This window comes from Triturus cristatus, chromosome 1_1 (assembly GCF_964204655.1).
Source record: "Triturus cristatus chromosome 1_1, aTriCri1.1, whole genome shotgun sequence".
Classification (NCBI taxonomy): domain Eukaryota; kingdom Metazoa; phylum Chordata; class Amphibia; order Caudata; family Salamandridae; genus Triturus; species Triturus cristatus.
The window spans coordinates 953,913,937-953,926,918 of NC_140579.1; the positions used below are offsets into that span (position 1 = coordinate 953,913,937).

The 12,982-nt window shown below is 47.5% G+C and overlaps 1 protein-coding gene across 2 annotated transcripts in view; it reads right to left on the reverse strand.

Moving 5' to 3' along the window:
• LOC146871367 (transmembrane protein 98) overlaps positions 1-12,982 on the reverse strand; it is a 1,189,076-nt gene that overhangs the window by 15,097 nt on the left and 1,160,997 nt on the right. For both annotated transcript variants that reach the window (XM_085650842.1, XM_085650844.1), the window contains one exon: positions 12,856-12,915. In XM_085650842.1, the coding sequence (XP_085506968.1) occupies positions 12,856-12,915 (60 nt within the window). The remainder of the gene's footprint in view (positions 1-12,855; positions 12,916-12,982) is intronic.

A 12,982-nucleotide genomic window follows, 5' to 3' on the forward strand; every position in this document is an offset into this window, starting at 1 on the left:
AATGCCGGTAATCCAAAACCAGGCGGTACAACCCATCAGGCTTCGTCACAGTGAATAAAGGATTATTCATTGGTGACACACATGTTTCAATTACACCTTGATATAATATTCCAATTGTTCAAGGATAGCCGCGACGTGAAGTCTTGCTTCGCGACGCATGGGATATTGGGGTTGTGGCTGGGGCGTGGACCGCAACGGAATCTCATGGCTGGGGGACAATTTATCCCAGCCTACCTGATTACGAGACAAAGCAGGTGCAAGCACCAGAGCCCATTCCTCGGCGAACTTCTTAGCTTGGTCCTTTGGCACTGTGTGCGCAAAGGACGGGAGGATCATCTCCTCCCCTCTAGGAGCATCTAAAATGAAAGCCGGGGGCCAATCTGCCTCTGCCAATAGAATATCATACGAAGAGGTTAGATTATCCCAAAAAATCCCTTGACTCGTGCGTTGTATGTCACCTTCAATCAAGAGGACTATATTATACAGTCTGTCAGGGGGAGCCACTCTAGTGTCAGCAGTTTCTACAGTTATGAACGTATCAGTTGCTGTCGCCACCAGATATGGACGCAGTGCTTGTCGCACTACTGTAACTTCCGCCGTGCTGTCAAGCAGCGTTAGTGCCCATGTCAGGTTCTGAAGCTGCGTCCGCACTATCTGTGGCATACCTCGCTGTTAGCGCAGCAACTTTCTTCTTCTGAAACGGGGGTCGTTGACATGCAGACTCGTCCTGCTTGCCTTTGCCGTCAGTCTGACGGGGTTGCTCACGACTTTGGGCGCCCCATCCTTTCCCACGGTCTCCGCCACCGGATTGTGAAGCCGATGTTTCCTGTGAAGAACGAGGAGAGCGTTGTTCAGAAACCTGAAACCTATCAGGTGACTTAATACTAGATCGATTGCGCAGATCATATGTGTGTTCACTAGACGACTGTACGGGTGAGCCAGGACGCGACCCCTGTTTCTGTTGCTGCTTCCCCTGTTTCTTTGCTCGCCAATTTTGTTTAGGAAAATTAGGGCGTTCGTCTTTAGTAGACGAGCTCACCTTAGTTTGCTGTACTATATCAGGAATTTTCACAGTAGGTTTAACACCTAAGGCACTGCGGCCTATGGTCCTATAGGCTTCCGCAATTATTTTAGCGAACTCCTTAGGCCTGTTGAGTTTGTCCACGCGGTCCAGCTTATTAGCTACTTGGAACTGCATGGCATCGCCTTTGAGGTTGCCCATTACCATGGAAGCAACCACATCGAACACTCCGACAAGCCTCATTCCCAATTCAACAGCAGCCTCTGCCCCGTGATTCTCTTGAACACGTTTAATGACGGAGGGTAGTACAGACTTAGACGGAGTGCCGAAGCACTTCGAGTAGGTCGCGGCAAAGACCTTGCCCCAGTTTGCACAATCGGCCATATCTGGGACCAAGTCTTTCGGCAAACTAATGGTAAGAATCCTGTGTTTCTCCACAGGAGAGGTATGCGGAAATACCGCCTCAAGTTGGTCAAATTTCTCAGCAAGCCAATAAGGCAAATCATCCTTATTTTGGGGTCGCTTTTGCCCATCACCGAATTAACCATAACAGGACTAATAACCACCGCATGGTGGTCCGTTGGTTGTCCCGCAACAGCAGGTGCCCCCACCTGCACGTTGCGTGACACGTACTGCACTAAAGCCCTATGAACTGTAATCAGGGCTGTGTGTAGTACCCGCAACTCAGCCACCGCGAGATAGCGGGATGAGGCGTAAATCCGGCCAGCACCGGCCATGTGGCCCCTGCAATAGACAAAGGGCCCATTCTAGCCGGTGCAACCGCATGGGGAAGGGCGCCATTAAACCAAATGGTATGCTGCCAGGCAGAAATAGGAATTTCTTGTGTCCTATATGGCATATAGACTGCAGGTAGCTGCGTGGGAGTAAAGGAATGAAACGTATCATCGTCTGCATCCACCGCCGGAAAAGTCACCCAAGAGTAAAACAACTCATACGGGTAGGACGCATCAGCGCTCACCACAAAAATAACAGCCATCCCATCATCTGGCACCCCATACGTCGTCAAATGACGGCGCAGAGGTGCACGACTATGTGCGCCAATGTCAACCGCCATAAGGACACACGAAAGAGTATCAACGATATCAACAGTAGCACTGGGGTTCAGAAAAAACCCTTTTTAATGATCAAGCTTGAAAGAACCTATTAGTCGAAACATAGGTAGGTTAAACCCGTCCCTCCCGTTAACCGGAAACAAGAGTGAGGGCGTTGTGGACTAATATAAGCACTACTAAGGCGTTTCAAATCAATCGATCAAACGTTAGGTGCGCCATGTTGCAGGGATTCTGCTTATGCACAGAACTATGCACAGGAAACCAGGACCTCAGTGAATTGTGGTGTACCAAAAACTCACCTCGGAACCCAGAACCCCTTATCCGACCAGCATCAGTGTCCCATCCGTTATCCGAGTTTTATCTCGGCGGTCCCAATGTATAGACAACCCAGAACAAGCGACTTAGGGTATTCTCAGGAATGGTGGGAACCAGAAATACCTGTTTGTATTTATTCTCACATCAGTCCACAACAGAATAAACAGAGACACGGTAAAGTTTAAAGAGTTTATTTTATAAACCTCGTGTCCTAAGATGCAGTACCTTGGCTAACATAAGCAGACAAATGATTAAGATCAAAACCATCAGCATAGTTACAATACCATAGAAAATGAAAGGAGTAATCATAATAAAATGACAGTGGATGACAGCCACCTTCCTTTCGCCAGTAAACTAATAGTATTATTATTAGACCAATAAAAGGCCTCTAGGCTTGAATGGGGAACCCCATACCGTAAAGATCAGCTTAGTGGAATCACATCACAGGATCAGCTAGACTCTGCTCCAGGGAAAGCTCTTCTTCCGAATGTCTCTAAAACATGCAGCCTGCAATATTAAAAGCACTCGATTTTCAGGTATTTGCAGCTGCGTGCGTGTTATGGCTAAATAGTGGGCCGATCAACCTAAACCCAACAACATGCACCGTCTAGCGACCCAGACTGTTTCTTTACACAATGTTCAGACCAAGTTCGCTGCTCACTGTTAGGGATGTGAACGACAGACAGTTCTCATGTGAAGCAAAGGCGAGCAAGCATTTCTTAATTAATAACATGTAACTACAGTGTCGTGTGCAAAAGCAGCAAAAGTGGCAAGATGGCTTTCTAACATCTAACGCGGTTGTGCTAACTTAGCATTGTACGTATATAAATAGCAGTCTTCACTACAGTTCTATGCTCTGAAAAGCTTGCTGTTTTCTACAAAGGTTCCTTAATTAGGGTAAGTTAGGCCCCTTAGCTAGTTTAGTGACAAATCTACTTTATGGAACACTCTATTTGATTTATGCTGTCACTAATCAATCTTTTATTGGATATTTCTGTATCTGGGCTAACTGGAATAAAGATGACAAAACCATACTAATCCTTTAAAGATAAATAAATGTTTTGGAAACTTCTACAAATTGTTGTCATTGACTCGAGATTTTGAACCTGACAGTTGATGATATTCATGACCTGTACTTTTGTCCTTGCTCCATTTGCAACACGGTGGCAGAGGTCCATCCGACCCATCAAGCGCCATCTGGATTTTGAGGGTCAAAGCTGTAGGTTGGGGGGCTTGGTTTAATAGTCTAATTTTGCCAATCCTTCGGCACTCACAATCTTTACTCAAAATCAATTTTTTATTAGAGCCATTATAGAACCAGAAATACTTTCAGGTTCTGCTCAAACCGTATACAAGCTATTTTAGGCATCTTTTCTTATTTTGTCTTATTTTTTTAAATATGAGACATCCAGCTATGTTCAGGAAAAACCTGGACTCACCTATTCAGAGCTTACCTCTAAGGAAATTTCCTTTGAAAGCCTATTTATAATACTACATTTTTAACCATGGGCTCCTTCCTCATAATAGGATTTCTGACATTTCCCAGGTCCAGCTCTTCCCTGCTGCTCGCATCAAGAAGATCATCACTCTCTCCTTCCTCACCGTGCCTTGCCTCCAATTCCCTCATCAGCCTCCAACACCACTCTTCTCCAGATCCCCTGGTGCCTCTAACTCTCTTCTACTTCATATTCTCTCGTGCCTCTGAGGATCTACCTTTTCGGATGGCCTTGTGCCTCTAACTCTTCTTTTTCAGATTCCCCTTGAACTCTAACTCTCTTCTTCGTCAGATTTCCTTGTGCCTCTAAATCTCTTCTTCTTCAGCTACCCTTGTGCCTCTAACTCTCTTTTTCCACAGATTCTTTTCTTTTTCAGACTCCCCCTGCTCATTCCCCGTCCTCCCTCCCCGCTGCTCCCTCGCCTGCTTCCCACCTCCCTATGACCCCGCCCAGTACCACCGCATGAACATTCAGGCAAGGCCGAACAGAAAAGGTAATGCCTGGAATAATTAACATGTTTTGGCATAATATGGGAGCAGCGGTGTTCTAGATAAAGATCCAGCTCAACTGCCTAAACCTCTTGGTCACCGCCAACACTATTATATGCAAAAGATATAATTTAGCCTTTGGAATAGAGACATTTTTAATAATTTGTGTTCTCTCCCGTAGCACTAATTGTAGTTTTTGTACAGTCTCAAATCTAAAAATATCCTCAGTGATACAAGATGCAGGCTGTTCTGTGTCATGTTTTCTACATCACGCTTCAAGGTGTTGGCAGCTACTCCTCTCTTCAGGGTGTTGGCAGCTACTCCTCTCTTCAATGTGTTGGCAGCTACTCCTCTCTTCAGGGTGTTGGCAGCTACTCCTCTCTTCAAGGTGTTAGCAGCTACTTCTCTCTTCAGGGTGTTGGCAGCTGCTCCTCTCTTCAAGGTGTTAGCAGCTACTTCTCTCTTCAGGGTGTTGGCAGCTACTCCTCTCTTAGGGGTGTTGGCAGCTACTCCTCTCTTCAAGGTGTTGGCAGCTACTCCTCTCTTCAAGGTGTTGGCAGCTACTCCTCTCTTCAGGGTGTTGGCAGCTACTCCTCTCTTAGGGGTGTTGGCAGCTACTCCTCTCTTCAATGTGTTGGCAGCTACTCCTCTCTTAGGGGTGTTGGCAGCTACTCCTCTCTTCAAGGTGTTGGCAGCTACTCCTCTCTTCAAGGTGTTGGCAGCTACTCCTCTCTTCAAGGTGTTGGCAGCTACTCCTCGCTTCAGGGTGTTGGCAGCTACTCCTCTCTTAGGGGTGTTGGCAGCTACTCCTCTCTTCAAGGTGTTGGCAGCTACTCCTCTCTTAGGGGTGTTGGCAGCTACTCCTCTCTTCAAGGTGTTGGCAGCTACTCCTCTCTTCAAGGTGTTGGCAGCTACTCCTCTCTTCAGGGTGTTGGCAGCTACTCCTCTCTTAGGGGTGTTGGCAGCTACTCCTCTCTTCAATGTGTTGGCAGCTACTCCTCTCTTAGGGGTGTTGGCAGCTACTCCTCTCTTCAAGGTGTTGGCAGCTACTCCTCTCTTCAAGGTGTTGGCAGCTACTCCTCTCTTCAAGGTGTTGGCAGCTACTCCTCGCTTCAGGGTGTTGGCAGCTACTCCTCTCTTAGGGGTGTTGGCAGCTACTCCTCTCTTCAAGGTGTTGGCAGCTACTCCTCTCTTAGGGGTGTTGGCAGCTACTCCTCTCTTCAAGGTGTTGGCAGCTACTCCTCTCTTCAAGGTGTTGGCAGCTACTCCTCTCTTAGGGGTGTTGGCAGCTACTCCTCTCTTCAAGGTGTTGGCAGCTACTCCTCTCTTCAGGGTGTTGGCAGCTACTCCTCTCTTCAAGGTGTTGGCAGCTACTCCTCTCTTCAAGGTGTTGGCAGCTACTCCTCTCTTAGGGGTGTTGGCAGCTACTCCTCTCTTCAAGGTGTTGGCAGCTACTCCTCTCTTCAGGGTGTTGGCAGCTACTCCTCTCTTAGGGGTGTTGGCAGCTACTCCTCTCTTCAAGGTGTTGGCAGCTACTCCTCTCTTCAGGGTGTTGGCAGCTACTTCTCTCTTCAGGGTGTTGGCAACTACTCCTCTCTTCAAGGTGTTGGCAGCTACTCCTCTCTTCAGGGTGTTGGCAGCTACTCCTCCCTTAGGGGTGTTGGCAGCTACTCCTCTCTTCAAGGTGTTGGCAGCTACTCCTCTCTTCAAGGTGTTGGCAGCTACTCCTCTCTTCAGGGTGTTGGCAACTACTCCTTGTGTCTTGGTTTTCCAACGTTAAATTCATATCCACAGCTGAAAAAAGGATTGATCATGAGCAGTAAATCCCTGAATGGGCTTGTTTGGTCCAGTCCTCCTCACTAAAATGTTATTGTACATAACAGCTTTAGACTCTTCAGCAAGTGCTTCAATGGTAGATCATTAGAAATAACACCCTGAGGCTAAATTGAAGTATCGATGGAGGTAAAGAGTCTTCACTGCTGGTATTGTAATGTTTCTCAGACATGAATAGGGTGGAATTCAAGATAACACACTTTAGTAACAGCCTTGCGATAGGTTATTATCTCTCCATTGTGAGTTCTACAAAATGTGATTTGCCCAGGTCAATCTACTGCCTTAGTTGTCTGGGCAATCATTTACCTGTGTTTTCCTTATCATGTCATACTTATGTTATAGACAGAACATTTTTTTCTGCAGATCATTGGAGTATATTTCTAATGAAATTTGTGTCCGAAGTCTGCCGAAGTAGTGCTTTAAAAGGTGGACATCTTAAGATATTGATTTTGAGGTAGTTCATGTTCCTCTCTATAGTTGTTTGTTCCTCTTTGTATTTATTCCGAGCCAACAGTTTCTCCCAATTTAAGGTTTTGAGGACACAAAAGGCTGCTTAGGGTTTCTGCTGTATTCTTGTTCATGATTAAATATTCTTTAAGCTGTTTCTCAGATCAAACTTTTCAATAAATAATTTCAGGAGGTTTATTTTTAAGCACATTTTTGTTCGAATTAAGTTCAGGACTTGTTGCAAAACACAGATGGATCTGATATTCCCATCGGAACTATCTTATGGAAGGTTACTGAAATTAGTACAGAACTAGAAATGCAAGGGTAATGAATCTATGTAAACACACTATGAGACACATGAGTGGTTTCAAAGAATAGTTAGGTTGTAATTTTGCAAAATATATATATTAGCATGTCCTAATACTACCATAGGCTACTGTGCCCAGATCTATATAGCAACGATTCATTGTGTTTTGTAAATAAAAAAGCAAATCTACTAAGCTCTCATTGTTCCTAATTTCATAGTCTTTCTTGCCGTTTCAGTCATTAGTCTGTTTAAATATGAAAGGCTGGTCCCAATTTGTATCTGTAATGAACTGATGACCGTTTTCCTGCACCACTTTGTGCATATTCAGTCCCCACAGACAGGGTGAACACTCTCTGATCTGTCATCTCTACTTTGAGAATGCAGGCACTGCTCCAATCCATCAATCCAGTAGACATTTTCACCACTGGAAATGAGTGCATATGAACTGCTATTCCACAAGCATTCCCTTTGTATTTACTGCTGTACATTCATCTTGCTAATCAGCCCCCTTCAGTAATTCTGCCTCCGTCCATTCTTAAGGTGTCTCCTTCCACCGTGCCATATTGGATCATTTGGTCTTGTAGTACTGTAAGATGGCAACGTTGTCCTAGTTGGCCTTAGTGTGCATGTGTCAGTGAAAACCCCAAAGCTTTCACTGTTAAAGTTTCGAGAAACCTTCAACACCAGTACTTGCAAATGTCTGTTGTCAAGGCTAGTTTCTGGGACAGCTGACCCATTTCTTTGTACTGAAAACTCTCCAGTTTCAACAGTGAATCTCTCACAAACAGTATACAATGTCTTTATGAAACCTCAGACATTCTCCAGTTTTAAGGTGTTCTCTAATATAGGACAGCTGACATCAGACCCCGTATGCAATAGCTATTAGTGACCTATCTGCTAGCAATGTGTCCATTACACAATGGCAGATGGGTTGGAAGATGCAGATTATTGGGCGACAAATACCCTGGGGAGAATTTCAGCTCATTTAGGGAGGAAAGAAAAACGTTGCAGTATGAAAACTTAGCCAAGACCACCAGGGACATTTGGACAGAGTTCCCTGTATCTCTTCCACAGACAGCTTAGCATAGGAGAAGGTAGACATTTCATAATGCTCATGTATAGAGCCCTAAAGGCTAAAAGACCAAGAAGGGACCTGGTGGTTATGGCCACTTGAAGCAAGGATCTCAGGAACAAAATTACTGACTCGGACTGGAGCACTGCACGTGCGTTGGTTAAGGGTACATCTAGAAATGCCAGGTTTAAATGAACACATTTTATAGTAAAATATATGCCTGTCGCTTGGCGTCCTGACAGAGATGTGGTCTGGGAGGAGCTGGCTTTCTCCGCTGGCCTTCAGCTGACTGCTCCCTTCCCTGCTCAGCTCTGCCTGGTAGCTGCTGCCTCCTAGCTCCCTGCTGCTGATCCTCTGACCCTCGGGTCAGTGGTTCGAGGCCCTCCTCCACCTGCAGGCACCCGCCTGTGCCTCATCCCTGGTGGTCTAGTGGTAGAGCATCACTACTCTGCACTGTACTGCCCTCTAGCTCTTTCTTTCTGCTTTTCTTTCTGCCTTTCTCTCTGCTTTCTTCTGCCTTTACTGCTTTTTTTCTGATCCCTGGTAATCTAGTGGGAGAACGTCACTGCTCTGCTACTGGACTGCCCTCCAGCTCTTTTTCTGTTTTCACTCTGGCTTTTTCTTTTTGTCAATTTAACCCGTTTTGCACTGCTTGTTTTTGTCCCTCTTTTTCCTCTTGTGCCCTTGCCGTGCTTGCCCCTGCCTTTGGGATCCCCCACGGCCCCGCCCCTCCAGTTCCACTTTCCCGCTACTTGCGTTTTCCGCCTCGCAGCTGTCCAGTCCCCTGCACACTTCTTAAGGGAGGTCCCTGCAGGCCTGCACCGCAGGCAGGCCAAAGGCAACCCTTCTGAGCCTGTTAATGCCTGGACCGTGCCCAGCGCCACGGACCCTGGTCCTCAGACCTTCCACCAATACTATGCCAGCACCCTCCTCGCCCATGACCCCGGACACCACACCCCCTGCGACCTCACATCGCCAAAGGACACCCAAGGACCCTCCTCACCCTGTCCCACCTACGCACCCCAGCTCCTCCCACTGCCCAACTGACCAACAGTGGACCCGACCGGCACAGATGCATCCTCCTCAACATGCGCTCCTTCCAAAACATGCCACATAAATCTTGGATCTCCTCGATTCGGTCTCTACTGACATCGCCTTCCTCATGGAAACCTGAACAACCCCCAGCTCTGGCCTAGACATTGACACCGCCATTCCTGGTGGCTACAAGATCTCCAGCAAGGACTACGCCAACCGACCAGGAGGAGGCATCGTCATCATCCACAAAAACACCCTCCACCTGACCACCCACTTGGGACGACCCAACAACAGCGATGGAACACCTCCACTTCCAGATCCAGACAAACCCCAACACCACCCTCTGCGGCACCCTCGTCTACAGACTGCCTGACGCCCCACCCTTCACCGAAGCCATCATCGCCCCCCGGGGCTCTCGCATCCACCGATTACATCCTACTCGGCAACCTCAATTTTCACCTGGACAACCCCAACAACCAGAACACCACATCCCTTATGAAAAACCTCACCAACGTAGGACTCAAGCAGCTAGTCACCGCTCCAACCCATGCAGCAGTACACACACTCGACCCTGTCTTCTCAGCTTGTGGAAACATCCCTACAGCCACACCACCGAACTCCCCTGGACCGACCACCACTGCATGCATTTCGCCTTCACCAAACCCACCATACACCAACACCCTCACATATCCCCGGCCACAGCTGTAACAAGGACACCAAAGAACATCTCATCATCTCCCTCAGCACTACCAACCACCGATGCTAAAACCGCAGCATGCAACCTCCACTGATAGATCTCCAACTGCTCCGATACTCTGGCACCCCTCAACAGGTCACCCGCTAAGCAACACCCCAAGAAAGCCAGCTGGTTCACTCCCACCCTCCACTAGTCCAGACTCACCTGCAGATGACTAGAGAAGAAATGGAGGAACAACAAAATCCCTAAAACCCACAGAACCCTAAATACCGCAATTCCTGCACATCACCTCCTCCTCAAAACCACAAAGAAAATGGCCCTCTGGGACAAAATAAAGGCAACCCACACAGCAGTAAAGAAAACTTTGCCATCGTCAAGGAGTTTGCCAGGCCCCGGACGACCCACCCTCCCAAGAACTCGGCAACAAATTCTGAGCCTTCGTCCAGCACAAGATCCAACAGATTTATGAAAGCTTCAACACACAGACCCTTCCACCAGGCACAACACCACGGCTCCCAACCACACCGCACCCCAACAGATCCTGATCAACTAGACCACGCTCACCATAGACAACACTCTCAAGACCATGAACAGCATCCACTCCAGAGCCCCCTTTGACCCATGGCCGCACCACATCTTCCATAAAGCAGCCATCGCATCAAGCTCTGCTGCACCATCAACTGCTCCATCAAGACCGCCACCTTCCCTGACAACTGGAAACACACCAAGAAATCATCAGCCAACCCGACAGACGTAAAAAATAACAGACCCATCTCCCCGACTCCCTTCCCAGCCAAGGTCAATGAGAAGGCCATCAACGCCCAACTCTCCGAATTCATAAAGGCGAACCACATCCTGGACATCTCCAAATCCGGCTTCAGAAGCAACTACAGCACCAAGACCGCAATTTTCTCAGCCACTGACGACATCCACTCCCTCCTCGACTGGGGTGAAACCGCAGCCCTCATCCTACCGGAACTCTTGGCTGCCTTTATAACCATTTCCCACTGCACGCTAATCACGAGACTCCATGACGCCGGCATCTGAGACAAGGCCCTGGACTGGATCCACCCTTTCCTCACCGGTCGAACACAACAAGTCACGTTACCTCCATTCCTCTACAAACCCATGGAGATCAGCTGCAGAGTCCCCCAGGGATTCTCCCTGAGTCACACACCCTTCAACATCTGCATGACCCCTCTTGCGGCCATCGTCAGGAACTACAGACTCAACATCGTCTCCTATGCCGATGACACTCAACTGATCCTCTCCCTCACCAACAAAACCACAACCGCTAGAATCAACTTTCAAAGTGGGATGAATGGCGTTGCCACCTAGATGAAAAACATTTGCCTCAAACTCAACTCAGACAAGACCGAAGTCCTCAGCCTAAGACCCACCCCCTATACATAGGAAGACTCCTGGTTGCCTTCTGCTTCGGGAACCCCACCCACCCCCACAGACCATGCACAAAAACTCGACATCATATGGACTCTTCACTCACAATGAACCACCAGATCAATGCCGTATCCTCATCATGCTTCCACACACTTCGCCTGCTTCGAAAGACATTTAGATGGATCCCAACCGAATCGAGAAAAACGGTCACCCACTAACTCATCAGCATCAAACTTGACGATGGCAATGCACTCTATGCAGGCGTAACACATAAACTCCATTGGCTGCCAGTCAACAAAAGAATCCCTTTCAAGCTCCTCATGCAAGCCTACAAAGCCCTCCATGACGCAGGGCCAGCATACCTGAACCATCGCCTAGCATTCCATCTACCCACCAGACTTCTCTGCTCTGCCCTGGCTGGCCCTAACCACCTTCCCTTGGATCCACAAGACTAGAACCGGAGGAAGATCCTTCCCCTACCTCGCCTCGAATACCTGGAACACCCTGCCTCGCCACCTCCGACAATCCCTGTCGCTGACCCAATTCAGGAAGGATCTCAAGACCTGGCTCTTTGACTGATTCTCCAGTGCTCAGAAGGATCAGCAGCCCCCTTGCCCCTCAGCGCCTTGAAACTCTCACGGGTGAGTAGCCACGCTTTACAAACCCTGATTGATTGATTGGGCTTGTAGGTGTCCTGCTGTACTGAGACACTGGAGGGTGGTTACACTTTGTCTCCAGGAAGTGACTGGGATTGCTTTTGATCTTACACCGGCACATTGCCTGTTAATAATTCTCAAAAAGCTGAAACAAGGGAAAATACTCCATAATTGCCTACGCCTTGCACTGGTGTTAGCAAATCAGTGAATAGCTAAGGGCTGGCTGGGACATGGTCCTGGCAGGAGCACTCTGGATGAGGGATATGGTAGAAAGGGCAGTGGCAGAGGAGATACACATTTCGATATCACGTAGGGACAATAAGATGGTGGAGGACTTGGAAATCTCAGCAAAACTACTTTTGGTGAGTGAGTGGAAGAGGGTGAAAATTCGCCAACACCATCGCAACAGGGGGAGAGGAGTGAACAGACATTTCATACCTACATGAGAGTTGGTAACAGAATTGGAGGTAGGAGAAATGAGTATGGTATGAATATGGGGAGCTGCGAGTCGGAATTGGCCCTTCACTGGTTGGGCGGAGAAAATGCAACTAGACAAGTTTACGCTACAACAGTATAACAATTAAAAGGTTGGTGATTCAGTGGGGTAGTCATGTTCGTTAATTGTAACCAACTGCGGTCTGTGCAGGTAACAGCGGTGGGACGATGTCTAGAAAAATTAATTATTCATTTCATTTTCCCTCTGCATCCTCCCTCGAAAGACCAATAGTTAAGTGGAGTGGCAGTAACTGCTAAAATATATCCACGCATTTTTTGTAGAAAAACTACATGGAGACATTATACTAGTAAGAAATCTATTATTGGAAAATGAATGATTGAGGGTAACATCAACAACTGCAGAGCACCATCATAGGTGTTGTAGTACAGACATCCATAATACACATACAACCCCTATGCAGTTTACTGGAAAAAAATAAGATTTAAATGTCAGTAATCCCTAAGTACAAATTCCGGGAACAATACAAGGACAATGCATTCTCAAAATATATAACCATTTACCTAGCATCCAAAAGCTTGGGGTCCAGAGGCGGGTACATTGACCTAACCACATCATCAACCCTGTATTAAAAGAAGAACACAATTTTCGTCAGCAATCATGCACATCTAAAGAAGTCTGTGTGGAGAA